Below are 19,437 nucleotides of genomic sequence, written 5' to 3' on the forward strand. Positions count from 1 at the left end.
CAAAGGGAGATCTTTAGGATCATTTTCCAGTATCATCATGTTATCATTTTCTTGAACATCATTTTAAGGAAAAATAGCTATGCTCACTAGACTGTCTTTTGCTTGGTGCTTTTCTTCTTTGTGATGATTTTGCATAAAACTCTCATAGCCTGGGCTGGAGGGATGGCTCAGTGGATGAGAGCCCGAGCTGCTCTTCCAGAGGTCCTGAGTTCAATTTCCAGCAACCACGTGGTGGCTCACAACCACCTGGAATCTGATGCCCTCTTCTGGTGTGCAGTCACACATGCAGATAGAGCACTCATACAATCAATCAATTAATCAATCAATCTTAAAAAACCAAAAACCAAAAACAACCCCCCATAGTCTTTGGACTGCTGGGGATGTGGAGACAGGAGAATCCCGGGAGCTCACTGGTCAGTTTGTGTAGCAGCATTTGTGAGTTCCAGTTTCAGAGAGACCCTGCCTCAAAGACTTAGGTGGGGAGGAGGATTGAGACTACCAGACATTTACCCCGCCCCTCCCCCACACATGTGTGTACATATACGAAGCCTGCACAAATACCACACATAGCATTTTTATACGAAATCCTGAAAATGTATCGGAGACATCTGGTGACAGATACCATCACTACTTTGGCCTGCGTGTCTTGAGGAAGCCAGCCCAGCATGTGCCTGTGTCAGCCACACAGCTGGAGTGGCTGGCACTCGTTCCCCAACCTCTCTGCCTCCCCAGCCATCAGCACACATGAGCAGCGATGGGAAGGTTCCCACCTAACCTGAAACTTCTGCATCGTAGGTCTCCAGCTTGAAATGGATTTCCTCAATGAAGACTCGAGTGTCTTGGTCTTTTCGCTTCTCATAGAAGTGTTCATGGCCGCTATCAGCCTAAAGCCGTGCATCCTTGTATTAGATGGGATCGAAGAGCTGGTCGGTATTTATGGGATTTCAGGTCAGAAGGTAACATCTTTTAAAAATAACACTTACTTTATAAAAAGGAAGACCCCATTATTTAGGGCGTGTATAATACATTTCTACTGTGTTGTGTTTCTAGGTATGTCTGTCATTGATTTTAACTATGGCTTTATGCTTTATTAGACAAATACGTGCCATTCACCATGGGCTTGGCTCCATGTTAGGAGCTTTAAACGTATCAACATGTTCTTTTTGGCCCAGAATCAAAGGTCTAGAATGCACACAGCCATTCAAGAAGAGACTACTCATCATCCTTGCTTGGACAGAGGGCAGAGAAAGGTTAGGCTATCTAGGTGTTATCTGAGATCCAAAGATAATTAAATGGTAGGATCAGAACCCAGACAAAGAGGGCCAGCGGGATGGCTCAGTGGTAAGGGTGGCTGACAGCCCAAGTCCAGTGCCCAGGATCCACATCGTAGGAAAGAACCCATTCCCAAAGTTATCCCACGACACCTGCCTGCACACACACATGTGCACACAAAATACATAAATGGAAACATCATAAAAATTTGTAAATGATCAAGAAAATATCATATTAGGTATACCGTGACAGTTTTGCTGCAAAAAGTAACAATTCCTTAGTATATAATGCAAGGCCTTCTTATTTTATTAAGTGGTCCAAATTGCCTTTTATTAGATTTTTTCCCCCTGATTATTACTGTAGGTTATTCTTCAGAAGGGAGAGTCCGGATTTGTACTATTAAGATTCATAACAGATGAGTCAGTCAAATGTGGTTCATTCTGTGTGATTTTTTTTTTTAACTACCCTATTCAAGTTACCCTCTCTGTACTCGCATACAATTGCTCATGGACTCTAAAAGAAATTTTAAGGTCTTTGAAGTTTTCCAATGTCTCCGATAGGCGAAAGATTTCTCCTGGCTGCCGCGCTCGCTCCCTCCTCACTGTAAATTCATTCTGAGCAGCGTCTCCTCCAGTCTGTCCTGCAAGTCGCTGTGTGCCCGCCCTGACGTGAAGACCGTGGAGCTCAACAGCCTGGGGGACGAGGACACAAAGTTCAACATCTTCAGGCAGCACCTTTCAGCTCCCGACCAAGAACGCTTTGGGCAGAGCAAGCCCATTTTGCGGAAGAAACCAAACCTGAACCCTCTGAAGCTCACGCTCATCGCCAGCGAGCTGCAGGAGTGCAGAATCTACCGCAACGAGTTCCAGTGTCTGAGGGAGTACTTGGAGGTTGCCTCTGTGCAGGAGCTCTGGGAGCTGATCCTGAAGCGCTGGGTTGAAGATTATAGTTGGCCTTTGAAGCACAAAGAGACGACCGTAGACAACGTGATTTCAGGTGCGTGGTAGCTGATCCCAGACGGACCTCAGTCCTTCAAGCTCCTCCTCTTCTACGGCTCCATCGAAGAGGGTTGTTCTCGGTTCTCGGTTGTTTTGTCTCTGCTGCCCCCTGCTGGTGCAGTCCCTCACCATGGAGAACCGTATCCCCTGGCTTTGTTTTGCTTCTGAGACAGGGTCTATATGCGTTGTTCTGGCTAGAACTTGCTGTGTAGACCAGGCTGGACTCAAATTCACACAGCTCCACCTGCTTTTTGCCTCTCAGGTGCTGGGACTGAAAGTGTGTACCACACACCCAGCTCTCCTGGCATCTCGATTCCTGACTTCCCCTTTGACTCTCTCCTAGACCTTTCTCAGTTCTGTCACAGCTCTTTTCTTCCAAGCTGGGGTCAAAAACAAACAAGCAACACGTTGTCTCCTCTTGTGAGTCTCTCGTTTGTGGTGAACGATTTATTCTACAATTCGTTGATGGTAGTCAACAAGCAGGCTTTTGAAGGCTTTTCTTCTCTCTAGCCACTGTCAGTGCGGTAGGCCTCTGATGTCTGGGTTGAAGCTTGCTCTCCTCATTTTGTTTCTGCTGCGGCTCAGTCTGCTTTCAGGACATGGAACCTAGAGTAGAATGCAGTTGGGAGGAAGGTACAGGACTCATTGATTACTATTGTACGACATTGTCCCACACAGTTTCCCCCTCTACTGTTTGCAATTCCATCAAGAAAGTGGACTTCGATTTTACTGTATCATCCCCCACCTCCACAGAGGAGGAAGTAAGATCCCCTAGAAGAGTCACAAAGGCCATCTGATTGGTTTTATGCAACTCCATCCCCAGGACTTCGCAGTAAACTCCTTCCCCACAGCGGCAGCTGCTTCCCCAACGTTGGCCTGATGGGTCTAGGGAGTTCCAAAGCCACAGGTCTAGGAAAACTTTGGTAGAGTTCACTCCGGTTCAAGGGAAGCTTCCTCACCTTGGTTTCAGATCTGCCTTCAATTGGAGGCTGTAGGTAGTGTGGGTCCCTTCAATTCAGGAGAGGCAACGGACCACGGTACCTGGTGTCCGTGATCGTGATCGGAAGGCTCTCTACAGTTGGTAGATCTTAAAGCCAGTGAGAGGACAGAAGCGTACGGGCCCTTAGATGGTGTCTGTGAGTGTGACACTTCTCCAGGAGAAGCTCCTGTCCTAGCAAACACCGCCGCACAGATTGCTTAGTGTGCTGACCAGGAAGCCTGATTGTTTGTCCCTGGTATTAGTTAGGACACTGCCAATGGTGGGTGACACCAGGGTTCTGAAGGCAGAATGGGTTCAGATCCCCTCTTGGCACTTTCTTCTGGGTGACTTTGGGTAAATTATGCAGCCGGGCTGCACTCTCTCCTTTGTAAGACTGGGGCCAATACAGCACTTTCTTGGTTGGAGGAGAGAGGATGCTAACTGGCATGGTGGACCCCCTACTTCCACTGACTGGCTGTCTCTCCTTCTGTTCCCCGCTCCTCCCTCAACCCCACCGCGGCCGCACAGGACTGAGTGGCTGGGTGGTGGACGTGCTGTGTTTGCTCTGCATCTCCCACTGCGGGCTGGCTGAGGACGAACTGCTCCAGATTTTGGACATGATGGGCTACAGGGACCACCACAAAGTGACGGCGGTGCACTGGGCAGCCTTCCGCAACGCCACCAAAACCTGGATCCAGGAGAAGCCCAATGGTCTCCTCTACTTCCAGCACCAGTCCCTACGGAATGCGGTGGAGCACAAGATGCTGGGTGAGGAGCTGATTCTGTGAAAATGCCTTAGGGCTCCAGGAGAGTCACAGCTACGGGGTTTCTCTAGCAGGGTTTCTCTAGCGGAAATAAGCACACGTGCAGGACAACCGTTGCCCAAGTTAAAGGAGACCTGGCTTCAATGGCTGAGTACTCCAGGGGTTATTCCTTCAATGGAGTAGACTGGAGTTTGACTTAGCTCCTTCCGGAAAGTTACCACGGCAGCAGTAGCTGCTTCTTCTGCTCTTCCTTCTCTTCCTTCTCTTGTTTGGTTCTGTTTTATTTTTTTCCCCCTGAGTTCTATAGACCAGACTGGCCTTAAACTCAGAGATCCGCCTGCCTCTGCCCCCCAAGGGCTGGGATCAGAGGGTGTAAGCCACCGCCGCCGCCGCCGCCACCACCACCTAGCTCGCCATGGCATCTTCTAAAATGATTTCTTTTTAATTAGAAGCGGTTAGTTTGCGATCGTACAGAACTGGTAAGTTCCTATCCAGAGTGTTTCACTCTTTTAAACTCCGTTTCTCACTTTTAAAATGAGGATAATGATATTTACCCTGAGAGTAATGAGGGCTCATGTAAATGTAGCACCTCACTGTTATCCCGACGATCTCCCATGGCAACCGTTTGAATGACAGCTCTCTAATACCTTCGCTGGTTGGGACTATATGACTAACTGGCTATGCAATATTCAAGATGATTCTTCTCTGGCATTTCCTGACCTGGATTAGAGTTTCAGGCCCCCAGTCCACAGGCAGACATAATGAAGCCTTGTTCTCTTAAGCCACTGAGATTTGCAGCTGTCAGTCTAGCGTATTCTAACCTCCCACGAGTCCTAATAGAGCACAAGTGATCAAGGCTAAGTTGTCGATGAGAGCTGTGCTGCACTCTGTATGCAAAGACGATGCTGGGGCCAGACCTTCCCCTGCATCCCCTGTGTAGCTGGAGGAGAGAAGTTACCCAGTCTGTCTCGTTTTAAGTAGCTTCACCTGTCATCTCAGGATTGATAGTCATGCCTTCCTCACGGAATTATTCTGTGAAACGGTAAAATGAAGCTCAGTGTTATCTACAACATCCTGCAGTCACCTCCTTTTCCATGTGTGCTGGTCACTGAATCCAGGGCCATGTGTGCTAAGTACACGCATGCTCTACCAATGAGCTACACCTCAACCCCAGATGTTGGTAATTTTAGTCTTTGTGCTTAATGTTTCCAAGTTTGGGGCTCAGAATATTTATTACTCACCTCATTTATTTTCCTCTCATCTCCTACCTTACTTTCTCAGTGTAGCACCCACAAAAATGCCTTCATCGTACAGCAAAGGAGGGGAGTTGTCTTTTTTTTTTTTTTTTTTTTACCATGGGTCTCACATCCATTGCTTTGCCACCTTTGACTACATAGCACAAACTCTCTCCGGATGTGTGGGTGACTCGCAATCCATTCAGCGCAAACGCAGAAGGTTAAACAGAGGGTTCTCCTCTGTTACAGTTTTTATGATAAGCTGGGCTCAGTGTGCCACCTAGTGTACGTTCCATTCATCTGGCGAGAGTGTTAAGCGGGAAAAAATGTAAACTGTTTCCATTTTCTAGGATGGATGTCAGCAGGCTCTGGGCTTTTGAGAGGCTTGTTTCTGAGTGGTGCAGCCTGTCAGAACCACCCCCTTTTAGGGAGGAACACGCAGTAATTAGCTTTAGCACCACGTTCCCATTTGCTTGCTCAGCAACCACCGGGCCCTTAGGAGGTCTAAGAAGAAGAATCAGGTCTCCAAAATGCTCACCCTCACACATTAGCAAGTGTGTTTGGGCAGCAGCCATCCTGTATACTCAAAATAGAGAAGTGGGCTGGAGAGATGTCTTAGTGGTTAAGAACCATGGCTGCTCTTTCAAGAGGACCCAGCTTTGACTCCCAGCAGTCGTGTGGCAGTTAACAGCTGTCGGGACTTCAGTTCCAGGAGATCTGATTCTCCTTTCTAACCTCCATGGGCACTGCACACATGTGGTGTACAGACGTATATGCAGCCCAAACACCCATACACATAAAATAAAAATAACTAATATTTTTATATCTCTAACTACCTTCCTATTCCTTCTATCCCGTCATTCTCCAATTTGGTTCTTTCTTTCTTCGGAGCTGGGGACCGAACCCAGGGCCTTGCACTTGCTAGGCAAGTGCTCTACCACTGAGCTAAATCCCCAACCCCTGGTTCTTTCTTTTTAAAAAGTGTATGATCATGTGTGTGTTTTCTTTTCTTTTTTAAAATTTATTTTATGTATATGAATACACTGTCACTGTCTTCAGACACACCACTTCAGACACACCAGAAGAGGGCATCAGATCCCATTATAGGTGGTTGTGAGCCACCATGTGGTTGCTGGGAATTGAACTCAGGACCTCTGGAAGAGCAGTCGGTGCTCTTAACTGCTGAGCCATCTCTCCAGCCCTCCAATTTGATTCTTAAAACAAACAAAACAAACAAAAACAAGAAAATAGGAAAACAATCCAAATTGTTTCTTTGTGGGAGTTGGGGATGGAAACTCAATATGAAAAGTCCATACACTTACCCCTAATCATAAAAATGCTTTCTGGAGGAAACAGAATGTTGCATAAGATACGTTTTTTTTGGTCATGTGCATTTGTGGCTGCGTGTCTGCATGGGTGTGTGCAGGCGCGTATGCATAGGTGTGTATACATGTGTGCAGAGGCCAGAGGTTGATATCAGATGTCTTTCTTAACTGCTTTTCACATTATGTATTGAGGTAGGACCTCTCACTTAAACCCAGAACTCATGGATCTGCTAGCCTAGCTGGCTGGCCAGCTAGCCTGCTCCAGATTTATCTTTCTCTGCCTCTCTAGTGCTGTGATTACGGGTGAACCGTCCCACCTGCCTGGTGTTTATATGGGTGCTGGGGACTCAAACTCCAGGCCTGAGGTTTGTTCAGCAAGAACTTTCCTACTGGGCCACCGCCCCAGCCCTGTGCGAGCCACTTTCAAAGACACCAAGATACAGAGTTGCCATATTTTTGTGATTGTATTTTCATACATGTCAGAACTGTGAGGCTGCAATTGGTTTTGAAATAGGTTTAACCATTTCGGTGAGAGAGAGCAATCCAAATGTGTCCCAGAACAGCGCGAATCACAAGAAGGTACACTTCCACCAGGTCCTGATGAAGTACTTCCAACGGCACACCATCTTCTGGAGAGTATATCAGGAGCTGCCGTGGCACATGAAGATGAGTGGGTATTGGGAAGGCCTGTGTGGCTTCATCACGAGCCCCACGTAAGTCCTGCTCGCTTTCCATGGAATCTTGAGGTCACATTAGCAACATGGCTTCCCTGAGCAACTCGTTCATTTATGCATGTGTGGGACCTCAGTGTGGACTCCACTTTCGTGGTGGGTGGCTCCCCCAAGATGCTCTGTTTGATCTGCCTCTCCTTCACCCCCCACACACTCCTCCAGGCATTCCGAAGACAGGAGGGATAGACGGTGGGTCATGCTGGTGCTTGCCGCTTCCGCCCTGCTTTTCCTGGTCCACTCTTCTCTTGCCCCCCCCCCTTTCCCTGCTTCCTTCCTCTGCCCATTTGCATTAATTCAGCAAGTTTATTGAGGTCACCCTGTCACGGCCCTGGATTAAGACACAGCCCAAAGCTCTTCCTTCTAAGCTTTCCATTTCTTGAGGGGAAGGGTGTGGGGATGTGGAGCTAGACAATTATGGTAACCGGGGGTACCATGCTTCATGTGAAACTGCAGGCTCAAGGGCTGAAGGGACCCCGTTGCCTGGTGGTAGAGCCAAGGAGCCTGGTCAGGGGAGCGGTGTTCTGAGCAGGTGGGGGTGAACTGGCTCTCACGGTGGCAGAGTGAAGGCTCACCTTTGTCTGGTGGCAACCAAAGCTGTAAGAAGTTTGTAGGGCAAGCTCTCTAAGGCTCTGGGAACATTATGGAAGAGAGGGCAGGCAGAATGTAAGAGCCAAGGGTGGGGACACAGGCAGACAGACAGACAGACATACAGACAACGAGAGAGAAAGAGAGAGCGCTTATGTGTCATGGGGTATATATAGCTCAGTTGGCAGAATGCTTGGCTGGCTTAGACTCTTGTCATACACAAAGCCCTGTGTTTGGTCACTTAAACTGGGCATGGTGACACATATACGTAATCCCAGCATTTGGGAGACCGAGGCAGGAAGAGCAGAAACTCAAGGTCCTCCTTGGTCTGGAATATATGAGATCCTGCTTGGGAGAAAAAAAATCAATAAACGGTTACGGCTAGTCTAGTGAAAAGTGGGAAGTGGAAGAGTGACTTCCTTCAGCCAAAGTAACTCACGTGATTGTGTGTGTCACAAGCATCACAGACTTCATATCAAAAATCCAAAACCCGAGTCTGTGGACCAGGCTGCACCTTGTCCACTACTGGGATGTGCTACTGGAAGCCGGCAGCGACGTATTGGACGCTTTTCTGCTCTCGGCTGCCAAGATAGAAGCGGAAGACTCCCAGAAACTCAAGAAGCGGACCACGCTCTCAGGTAGGCCAACAGCAGTGCCTCCAACCCACGCCCTCATCTACAAAGGAGTGACAGTCTATCCCGAAGCCGCCTTGAGTGACCTGGCCGGGGAACGCAGATTGAGGTTACCCCGAACTTCACGCTCTAACGCAGAAACAGCTTTATGAAGTTTTGGTGGTTTTACAGAACAAAGAAAGCCATAAATCAAGGCAAGTTTAAAATACATCAGAGAGGCTGGGGAGAGCTTTTCTGCAGGCCTAAGATGCTATCCGCTGAATCTTTGCTTTAAGATTGGTGGAAGCTAGAGGTCTGCCAAGTTAATAGATGGTGAAAGATTTTAATCTATTACTCACAAGATGCTAGTTCAGACACAGAGGTGGGCAGGGAATGGCTCTCCTGGAGGGCAAGAGCTAGGCCAAGATCACAGGATTAGCTGGTGGACTGCAGTATTCTTGCCTCTCCACAGTGCTGAAACTAATCAGCCAGTCAGGGACTCCTCTCAGGAGTACATTAAACCCAGCTGTGGCTACTTCCTCTGTCGTCGACTGCGTTTCCTCCTTCCATGACCCAGCCTGACAGTGCTGCTGTTGAAGGCGGTCTTGGGCCAAGCAGAGAACTGCTCTTTCTCTGCTCATTCTTGGGTTTGGGTAACACTCTGGACAGTATTTTTATCCCTGTCTCCCATAAGTAGGTCTTTGCCTGCTCATCCCTTCTCCCGGTCCTCTACTTCCAGCCTACTATCCAGAGTGACAATATCCTTCATTCTTACAGTAGGTTAGCCAAGCACCTCCCCTGAACACGGCCTCACAAACACAGCGGTGAACAGGGCGGATGGAGTCCTCCCGGCTTACAGTCTGGAAACCCCAGGGATCTGATCCCTTCTTTTCTTCCTTTGTTTGCGAGACAGGTTGACCATGACCTCGTTGCATAGTCGGGTGGATGTTACTCAAAATTTCAGCCCCATTATTTCAGACTTCCATCGCTGAGGTGTATGAAATGCCAGACGGTCAGGGACTGTATACACGCATCGTTTTGGAAGGCACAATAGTACTAGTCAAGTCCTGATTGAAATGAAGGAAGCTGAGTCTCCCGGGGGGCGCGAGATCCCCAGGGTCTTGAACTTTACCCTCCCTGCATCAGGCCTTGAACATGTAGCCTTTGCCGAGTTATTATTATGCAGATATCCCTTTAATCTTGGAATTCATCCGCAACCCCCTGGGAATACTCTTAAGGATGCCCTGTGTTACAGGAGATCAGACACTCACTCTCTCACAGGAAGCTGAGAGCTAGCGGGAGAAAGGTCAGCTCTCCCGGGTGGGACAAAACTCCTTCCTGGTGGCGGAGGGGCCTGTGGGACTGGAGAGCTCTGGAGAAAGTCCCTTAGCTCTCGGTGGGGACTTTCTGAGTGCAGAAGAGCCAAGGCCAGTGTATCCCTTTGGAGTAGGTGAGGGCATCCACAGGACTCTGTGGTGAAGCCATCTGAACAAACGCTCCATGTGTTCGTCTGGACCCTGGGGCTTCTGTGCAGAGCCCTGACCTTTGTAGCATTGTTTGACACCTCCCTCTTCCTCATCCCTCGGGTTTAGTTGGCCCAGTTCTGAGACTTGACTTTGTAAAGTCTGCCACATCCAGTGTCACACCTCCAGCAGGTCCTCCTTTCCTCGGTCGGGATCCACAGTCATCTGTCAAGGCTGTCATGAAGCCTTGTATCTTTACCTTCATTTTCCTATCTTACCCACAATCCTAAAGTCTTACGGAAGAGACTCCAAATCACCGTCTCTCCAGCCCCCACCCTGTGGTTTTTGTTTGATTTTTAAAGAAAGCAAATGTGTGGCATTTGGGGAATGATCTCAATTCAATTTTTAAAGCTGTGTGTGTGTGTGTGTGTGTGTGTGTGTGTGTGTGTGTGTGTGTGTGTGTGTGTAAATAGGGTTTATTATGAGGTGAAGTTGAATACTCTCAAAAGACGAGATTGGAGAACGGCAGTCAGTTATAGAATGAGGAAACTGTTTTCTCGTCTCTTCCGTGTGGTGCTGAGTTGTGAAGGTGCAGGCGTGGTGTGAGGCAGCGTTCCCCGATGGTTTCTGAATTACTTATGGTGCCGAGGTGACCAGTAAAAGCAGGAGTGGATGTGTCAGGATAAAAACCACAGCTCTCATCTTTTGGTTTTTCGAGACAGGGTTTCTCTTCATAGCCCGGGCCGTCCTTGTTCTCTCTCTGTAGACCAGGCTGGCCTCAGACTCACAGAGCCCCCAAGTCCTGGATTAAAGGTTTGTGCCACCACCTACAGCTCTCACCGTAAAGGAAGTGAGAGAGTTTATTTTGGAGCCGTTTTGAGTGGCCAGGACCTGGCGACACAGATTTAGATCTCCCCAGTTTTCATGATCCAGTGTAAGAGTGGTTTTATGAAGCTGTTATGGTTTTACAGAACAAAGTCATAAACCAAGGCAAGTTTTTTTTTTTTTTTGGTTCTTTTTTTCCGGAGCTGGGGATCGAACCCAGGGCCTTGCGCTTCCTAGGTAAGCGCTCTACCACTGAGCTAAATCCCCAGCCCCCCAAGGCAAGTTTTAAAATGCATTGGTTGGTACATCAGAGAGGCAAGCACAATGAGATGAGGGGAGCTGTGTGCTAGGCCTAGGATGCTATCTGTTGACACTCTCAGTTCTTGCATTGGGGGAAGCTAGTGTTCTCCTCAGTTAATAGCCTCTAAGAAGTCACGAGGCGTTACTTCAGATACAGAGCGGCTGTTCAGAAGGCAAAAACTAGCCCAAGATAAAGGAGTTAGCCCAGGCAGGACCTTTCCAACTCAGTCTTCTGAAAAAGCAGGGATTACAAGCCCGCCTGTGTCCCCGGCCAGGTTTCCTATTTTGTTCTAACATTTTTTTTTCTGTTTAATCTAGCGATTCAAGATAGTTGTAATAGAAGGCAGAATTATATAAGGAATGTAAACATTTTCCCTCTTTTTTCCTGAAAAAATTCGCTATCCAATACATGGATTGAGCTCTTTGGATTTCAACCTTTATACAGCAAGGTTGTACAATACCATTCTAGATCTCTACTGTGTCATTTTAACTACTTGCCGAGATTTGTAATAAGATGCTGGTGTCTTGAGCAAGCAATTGAAGCCTGACAGGGTGGTATTCGTCTGTGATCCCAGCTTTGAGGGCAAAGTGGGGGATTGTGAGTTCAGGGCTAATGTGGGCTTCAGAGTGAAGTGTTGTCTCCAAAAACCCTAAAACACCTGTCACAAACAAAAACAAAGAAAAAAGAGCAACCCTCCCCCATACACACATACATGGACACATATACACACAGGAATACACACAAGGGGACACACACACATGGGGACACACACAGGGACACACACAGGGACACACACAGGGACACACACAGACACACACAGACACACACAGACACATATATGGGGATATACACAGACACACACACACAGATATATACACAACACATACACGGGGGACACACATGCAGACTGGGACACACACACACAGACCAGAACACAGGATACACACACACACACACACATACACACACACACACACACCCGGAAATGCAGCTGTAGCGGGATTAGCGGAGGTCCTGGGTTCCTTCCCAGTGTGCCTCAGGCCTCTCTCCTTTTCTTTCTGTCCCAGTGCTGGAGTGCAGCCTGTCCGAGATCACCGCTGCTGATAAAGGCAGAATGATACTCTTTATCGGAAGTTTCCTGAAGCTTATGGGCAAGATCAACGAAGCAGAAAAGCTGTTCTTGAGTGTCGAGGACATGTTACTACAGGTAAAGTGAGAAAAAAACTTAGATCCTCCCAACTTTATTCCTCTTTTGTTCTTTCAGACACCATTGACCTTGTTCTTCTATAACTTGCTATACAGGTGGGGGTCAGTGCATTTACAAATGGGGGGAGTCAATGCATTTACAAGTGGGGGGAGTCAGTGCATTTACAAGTGGGGGGAGTCAGTGCATTTACAAGTGGGGGGAGTCAGTGCATTTACAAGTGGGGGGAGTCAATGCATTTACAAGTGGGGGGAATCAATGCATTTACAAGTAGGGGGGGAGTCAATGCATTTACAAGTGGGGGTCAGTGCATTTACAAGTGGGGGGTCAGTGCATTTACAAGTGGGGGATCAGTGCATTTGTTCACCAGAGAGGAGGCTATAGTGTTAACCCACACCTCAATTGTACATCAATAATGCCAAACTTCAAATAGACTGTAGTCGGCAGAGAAGGACACCTGCAGGTTGGTGTCACTGTGGGAGGAGGTGGAATTATAGTTGCCTGCGACTTGGTTGCCATTTTCCTGAAGACATGGGGGAAGTTTGATTATTCTTTTTCTTTTTACTTTTTCTTCCATTTGTTTCTTTATTTTTAAGACAGGGTTGCTCTCTGTAGCCCTGGCTGCCCTTGAAGTCACTTTGTAGACCAGGCTGGCCTCAGACTCACAGAGATGCCTTCCCCAGTGCTGGGATCAAGGGCGCGTGCTCTACCACTACCTGGCGATTGATTCTTTCTTGATTGTGTTTTTTTTGGAACCATAAACTTTTGGCTTTACTGAGTGTAAAGTAATCATGACATTACGAGTCAGGTGACATGTAAATGAGGACTGACAGCAGCCCCTTGGTCTGGTAAGTGGGTGTCTGTGATGACACTGAGAAGGCAAGGGTGTGTGGGGGTCTGGGGTGCAGGATGTTAAGAAGTGAGTCTTAACAATGTAGCCATGGGGAAGATGCACACATGGGGTCTGCTTGAGAAGCTTCTCAATAAAGGAGGAAAGGTCAAGTTTGATCCAGGACAGGTGTGTTTATGTGGGGCAGGAAAGGACCCTGCTAGAGGGCAGATTGCGCAGCACACTGAGGAGACTGCAGCATGGGGCAGACATGCAGACTGAGGCCATGGGCAGGTCCTGGGAGGAGGGTAAGCTTCCTCTTCTCCAGGGGAGGCCCGACAGGGAAGTGGGTGAAACATTGTTCATTTGGAATCTGGTGGGTAAATGCTCTCGCAGCCAAGCCTGATGCCTGAGTTCAATTCCTGGGGCTCACATGATGGAAGGAGAGAATTGTCTTCTGCAAGGCAAGCTGTCTCTGATCACCCCATGTGCATCATGTTATACACACACCCACACACATGTACACACATGTACATACATGATACAAACATATACACACATGCATACACACACCCATACACACCCACACACATGCACACACACACGCACATGAATACACACATATACACACCTACACACACTTGGATACACATATATACACACATACACACATGAATGCACACATACACACCTACACACACATGCGTACACACATATACACACACACACCCATGAATGCACATACACACTCATGCACATACATATACACATATACACACATGCATACACACATATACATATATGTTCACACATACACACATGCATATGCACATATACACACATACACACATGCATGCACACATGCACAAATACACAAATATACACACATACACACGTGCATAACATAAACTTTCATGCACATATACATACATGCACACACACATATACATATATGTTCACACATACACACATGCATGCACACATGCACACATACACAAATATACACACATACACACATGCATAACATAAACTTTCATGCACATATACATACATGCACACACACATATACATGTATATATGTACACTCACATACACACAAACATACACATACACACATATACATATAAAGACACAAACACATAAATAAATGTAAATACATTTTAAAATTCTTTTGGCTTTGTTGAGACAAGGTCTCTTTATAGCTCTGGCTGTCCTGGAACTTATTACGTAGACCAGACTGGCCTTGAATTTTCCGAGATCTGCCTGTCTCTGCCTGCCTAGTGCTGGGAATGAAGGCCATTAGGCCTGGCAATAAAGTTATCTTTTAAATGAAGGGGTCAGAGAGATGGCTCAGTAGTCGAGAGAGCTCACTGCTGTTTAAGGTTTAAGCTCTTTAACAGGCTAGGTTCCCAGCACCCATGTCTTCTTGTGGTCCACACCACCTATATTACACTGGGTCTGGTGGACATGACAAGCGTCTACCTCCACGGGCACTGCACATATGAAATGTATGTTCACACAGACACATTCACCTAGACAAATAAAAATACGAGTCTTTAAACAAAGGAGGCAAAATCAGAGCTACTCTGATGTACATTCCATCAGAGCAGGTCCTATCCTGACTGGTGGCTGTGTGGAAGCAGACTCCATGCCCAGGCTTTGCTGAAGAGGAGCATGGACCCAGTTTGGGACCAGTGCAATCTCTATGGAAATGATGAGAGGTTTCCAGGAAGTGAAGGGTTCCAGGAAGTGAAGGGTTCTGGGAAGTGAAGGTTTCCCTTGTTTTCCTCTTGTTTTAATTCAACTGCTGGATTTGTTTTTTTGTTTTTTGTTTTAATTTTCTAGAGTTTTTAGGTCGAAGCCTGGGCCCTGGCAGCTCCAACAAGCTAGGTTGAGCCACTCATCCTCAGTGTGCTGATTAATGAGACAACAGATTCTAAGAAACAGCAAGGGACAGGGATAGGAGACTTATCCAGTGTGCCTGCTCATCCTGGGGAGAGGAGACATTGAGAAGTCCAGTCGTGCCAAGTTCATCTCTCAGATCCTGACACGAGGCCTAGGTTCCCATAGAGAGTGCAAGGCATGCCTAAGTAGTCCTAGATAAGATGTGGTCTTGCCCATCGCAGACTTGGCATTGCTTCCAATCCAGTTGGCCTGCCTGGTGGTCAGAACTGTGTGTCAGGACTCTTGCTCCCTCTGGATGACACAAGGGTTTCATTCTCCCCTCCTCCAGCATGAAGTACTTAGGGGGAAATTCCAGTCGTGTAGGACCATCATCTAGGGATTGGATGGCCAAAGAAAGGGGCTTTGTTAGAATGCCTTCCTTGTTGCTAGGACAGGCACAGTTTGAGGCACTAAATGGCAGACACTTACTTCATGGTCCTAGACTGGAAGCCCAAGGTTAAACTGCCCGTGGAGCTGATGTCTAGTGAGGGTTCACATCCTGGTTCATAGGCAACCATGTTTAGGCTCTGTTGTCATGTAGGGGAAAGAGAACTTTGGGGGCTCTTTAGATTTTTCTATTTTTATGTATTTAATGTGGATTTGTGTTTTGCCTGTGTGAGGGTGTCAGATCCCCTCGAACTGGAGTTACACACAGTTGTAAACTGTGGGTGCTGGGAATTGAACCTGAATCCTCTGGAAGAGCAATCAGTACCCTTAACCACTGAGCCATCTCTCCAGCCTTAGGGCCTCTTTTAGAAGAGCCCCCAACCCCCCTCCCTTTCAGGCTAGTTTTATGTCAACTTGACAAAAGCTAGCGTTATCTGAAAGGGGGTATACTGGCTGGTTTTGTGTGTCCCCTCTACATAAACTAGAGTCAGCACAGAGAATGGAGCCTCAGTTGAGGAAAAGCCTCCATAAGATACAGATGTAAGGCATTTTCTCAATTAGTGATCAATGAGGGAGGACCTAGCCCATTGTGGGTGGTTGTCCTGGGTTCTGAGCAAGCCAGGCTGAGCAAGCCAGTAAGCAGCACTCCTCCATGGCCTCTGCATCAGCTCCTGCCTCCAGGCTCCTTCCCTGTGTGAGTTCCTGTCCTGACTTCCTGACTGTGATCTGGACGTATGAGCCTGATAAACTCTTCCCTCCCCAATTTGTCTTTTGGTCACAGCGTTTTATCATAGCACTAGAAACTGTCACTGAGATGGGGGCAGTGGGTGAGGCAGCATTAGGAGGGAAGCCTGGGTCGTTAGGAATGTGAGCATTATGAAGGGTGTTGTAGTCAGGGTTCCTTCCTATTGCTGTGACGAGACGCCATAGCCAAGAGTGAGCTGGGGATGAAGCGGCTTATTCGGCTTACACTTCCACATCACAGTTCACCATCAAAGGAAGTCAGGACGGGAGCTCACACAGGGCCGGAACCTGGAGGCAGGAGCTGGTGCAGAGGCCATGGAGGGTGCTGCTTATTGGCTTGCTTCCCTGTTCCCTTACAGAAGCCGAGGACCACCAGTCCAGGGCTAAGGTCACCAATAAAAGGCTCGGCCCTCCACAGTGATAGAAAAAATGCTTTATAGTCTAGATGATGGTGACGTATGCCTTAATCCCGGCACTCAGGAGGGAGGCAGAGGTGGGCGGATCTTCAGAGTTCAAGACCAGCCTGGTCTACAGAGTGAGTTCCAGGACAGCCAGGGCTACATAGAGAAACCCTTTCTAAATAAATAAATAAACAAACAAACAAATAAGAAAGAATAAATAAATAATAAGAAAGAAGGAAAGGAAGAAATGAGGAAAGGAAGAAAGGAAGAAAGGAAGAAAGAAAGAAAAGAAAGAAAGAAAGAAAGAAAGAAAATGTCTCCACAGGATCCAGCTGTAAGGCATTTTCTTTCTTCCTTTCTTTTCTCACATTCCTAACCTCCCAGGTTTCCCCTGAGTGCTGGGACTCTGAGAGGACATACATACTCGGTCCACATGCCTGCCTTTCTCACAGCTCAGTTGTGTCTGTGACAGCCAGAGATGGAACAGCTATTTTAGACTGCGAAGAGTCCTTGAGAGTGGAGGCCAGGGATGGTTAGGCCGTGAGAGAACAAGTGGTCAAACATCGAGATCATTTATGACTGCAGCTTCAGGCCACCGAGTTCCTTACCTTTCTCTTGTTGCTTTGGGGTTTTGTTTTTTTTAACACTCCTAGGTTGATACTTAAGCCAACCTTTGAGGGCAGACTTGGGACAGAACAAAAGGCAGAATAGTAAGAGCATGGTGGTCTTGAAGGGAGGGGCCTACACACTGGAGTGACCTGTGTTTCCTGCAGACAGAGCCAGGCACTCAAATATCAGGATAAGAAACACCGCCCACAGAGACCGTGTTCTCTCCTAGAGTCCTCAGGGATCGCTTGGGAGCTAGAATGACACGTCACCTTGAGTTATGACACTCGTCATTTGCTCCCATGTAGGCCCAGACTGTCCTGAAACTTCAAGTTCACCATTTCCAACAACATTCTCATAGCCACTCTGTAAGGACAAAGTGCACTCTCAGAACAGTGAGTAGCATTACCTCCACCACCAACATGGCTGTCTTTATAACCTTTAGAGATGGATCTTGAAAGCTACCAAATCCTGGCCGCCTTTTGTAAAGTACTTAACTACAACTGTCCTCTGAGATGCCGGTACCCAGGCCTAGGTGTGTCTGACTGTCCTCTGAGATGCCGGTACCCACGCCCGGGTGTGTCTGGTCTTTCCTAAGAGCCTCTTCTTCTCCCTTGTGCTATGAAATCTATACTGGAATCTCTTCATAGACTCCATATCTACATCAGACCAGTTGGTCCTGAGCTTCTCTTCTGTAGTGAAGCCAGACTCCTGGATTTGCCTGTGCGGAGGGCTCCATCAGGAAAGGACACTAACTCTGAGATATGGGTGAAGGTATGGGAATAGGGCACCGGTCCCCGCCATTGCTGACACGATCAGTCAAGTCAGAAAGGAGGGCTGGGAGAATGAGCAACAGGCCCAAGAGCTAGGAAGCTTGCCAGGTGAGGCAGCTTTAAATATATGCATGCCTGAGGGACATGGAAAAGACCGAGTTTCCACACCGTGTAGTGCTGCTTCCACAGCGGACAAGTCAGGATCTCAAAATAGGTGTGACCTGTTTGCTAGAAACCTGTCCAGAAGCTCTGGGTTAAAGGTTAGTTGGGCACGGAAGGGCGTTTTCCATAAGTACCAGAGGGGAAAACTCAGTCTTTAAATTCTCATCATGGGGCTGGGGGTGAAGAGATGGCTTGATGGTTGAGACTTCAATTCCTGGGACCCACATGGTGGCTCACTACTGTCTATAACTGTAGGGCCATGGGATCCAGAACTTTCTTTTGGTGTGCAAACATGCTTCAAACAAAACACCCATATACATACATACATACATACATACATACATACATACATACATCTTTTAAAAATATCCTTGTCATGGACTGGGCATGGCCATTGATCCCAGCACTTACAGTGCAGAGGCAGGCAGATTTCTATGAATTTGAGGTTGTCTGGCCTGGTCTACAGCCAGAGCAACAGAGAGAAACCCTATCTCATAAATTAAAAAAAAAAAAAAAAAAAATTCACCTCATGGAGCCAGGCTCAGTCAACCATTCTGTAGGCTAACACTGTGGTACAACATACGTATATGAACAGTGACATGGGTCACGCCATCCAGTGCATGCTGTTCGTTAGTTACTAAACACACTTATATATATGCATTCATTTAGGTTTTCTGAAGAGAGATGCTAACAGCAAGATAACTCACCATTAATTTTCATTGCTTGCACTGGGCGTTTAAAAGACTTAAGTAACCAGTGCGTCGTAATTCTTTTTTTTTTTTTTTAATGACATGTATGTATGTAACACACCACTAGGAAGCAGCACCTTCCTTCTGCTACATGGGTCCCAGTGACTGAACTCAGGCAAGGGTCTTTACCACAGAGCCAGCTCATGGCCCCCCGACTGCCTGCAAGCACTTGGGATTTAACCTACGACCTCATGAATGCTGGCACTCTACCACTGAGCTACATCTGGTGTCCATCTGTCCAGTGTCATCTGTACACTGGAAGCGTAACAGGTCCCCAGACCTTAGCTCGACTGGTGCCACCATGGAAGATACTATTTATGCCTTGTGTCTTAGGGTTTTACTGCTGTGAACAGACACCATGACCAAGGCAACTCTTATAAGGTCAACATGTAATTGGCGCTGGCTTACAGGTTCAGAGGTTCAGTCCTTTATCATCAAGGCAGGAGCATGGCAGCATCCAGGCAGGCGTGGTGCAGGAGGAGCTGAGAGTTCTGCATCTTCATCTGAAGGCTGCTAACAGAATACTGGCTTCCAGGCAGATAGGACAAG

At 47.5% G+C, this 19,437-nt stretch overlaps 1 protein-coding gene across 1 annotated transcript in view; it reads left to right on the plus strand.

Annotated features, from left to right (window-relative positions):
* LOC116907663 (tetratricopeptide repeat protein 41) overlaps positions 1-19,437 on the plus strand; it is a 65,234-nt gene that overhangs the window by 26,011 nt on the left and 19,786 nt on the right. Inside the window, exons 5-10 of the mRNA XM_032910758.1 lie at positions 796-956; positions 1,833-2,268; positions 3,778-4,017; positions 7,088-7,286; positions 8,349-8,527; positions 12,157-12,296. Coding sequence (XP_032766649.1) covers positions 796-956; positions 1,833-2,268; positions 3,778-4,017; positions 7,088-7,286; positions 8,349-8,527; positions 12,157-12,296 — 1,355 coding nt within the window. The remainder of the gene's footprint in view (positions 1-795; positions 957-1,832; positions 2,269-3,777; positions 4,018-7,087; positions 7,287-8,348; positions 8,528-12,156; positions 12,297-19,437) is intronic.

Source organism: Rattus rattus, chromosome 1 (genome assembly GCF_011064425.1).
Source record: "Rattus rattus isolate New Zealand chromosome 1, Rrattus_CSIRO_v1, whole genome shotgun sequence".
In the NCBI taxonomy this organism is placed as follows: domain Eukaryota; kingdom Metazoa; phylum Chordata; class Mammalia; order Rodentia; family Muridae; genus Rattus; species Rattus rattus.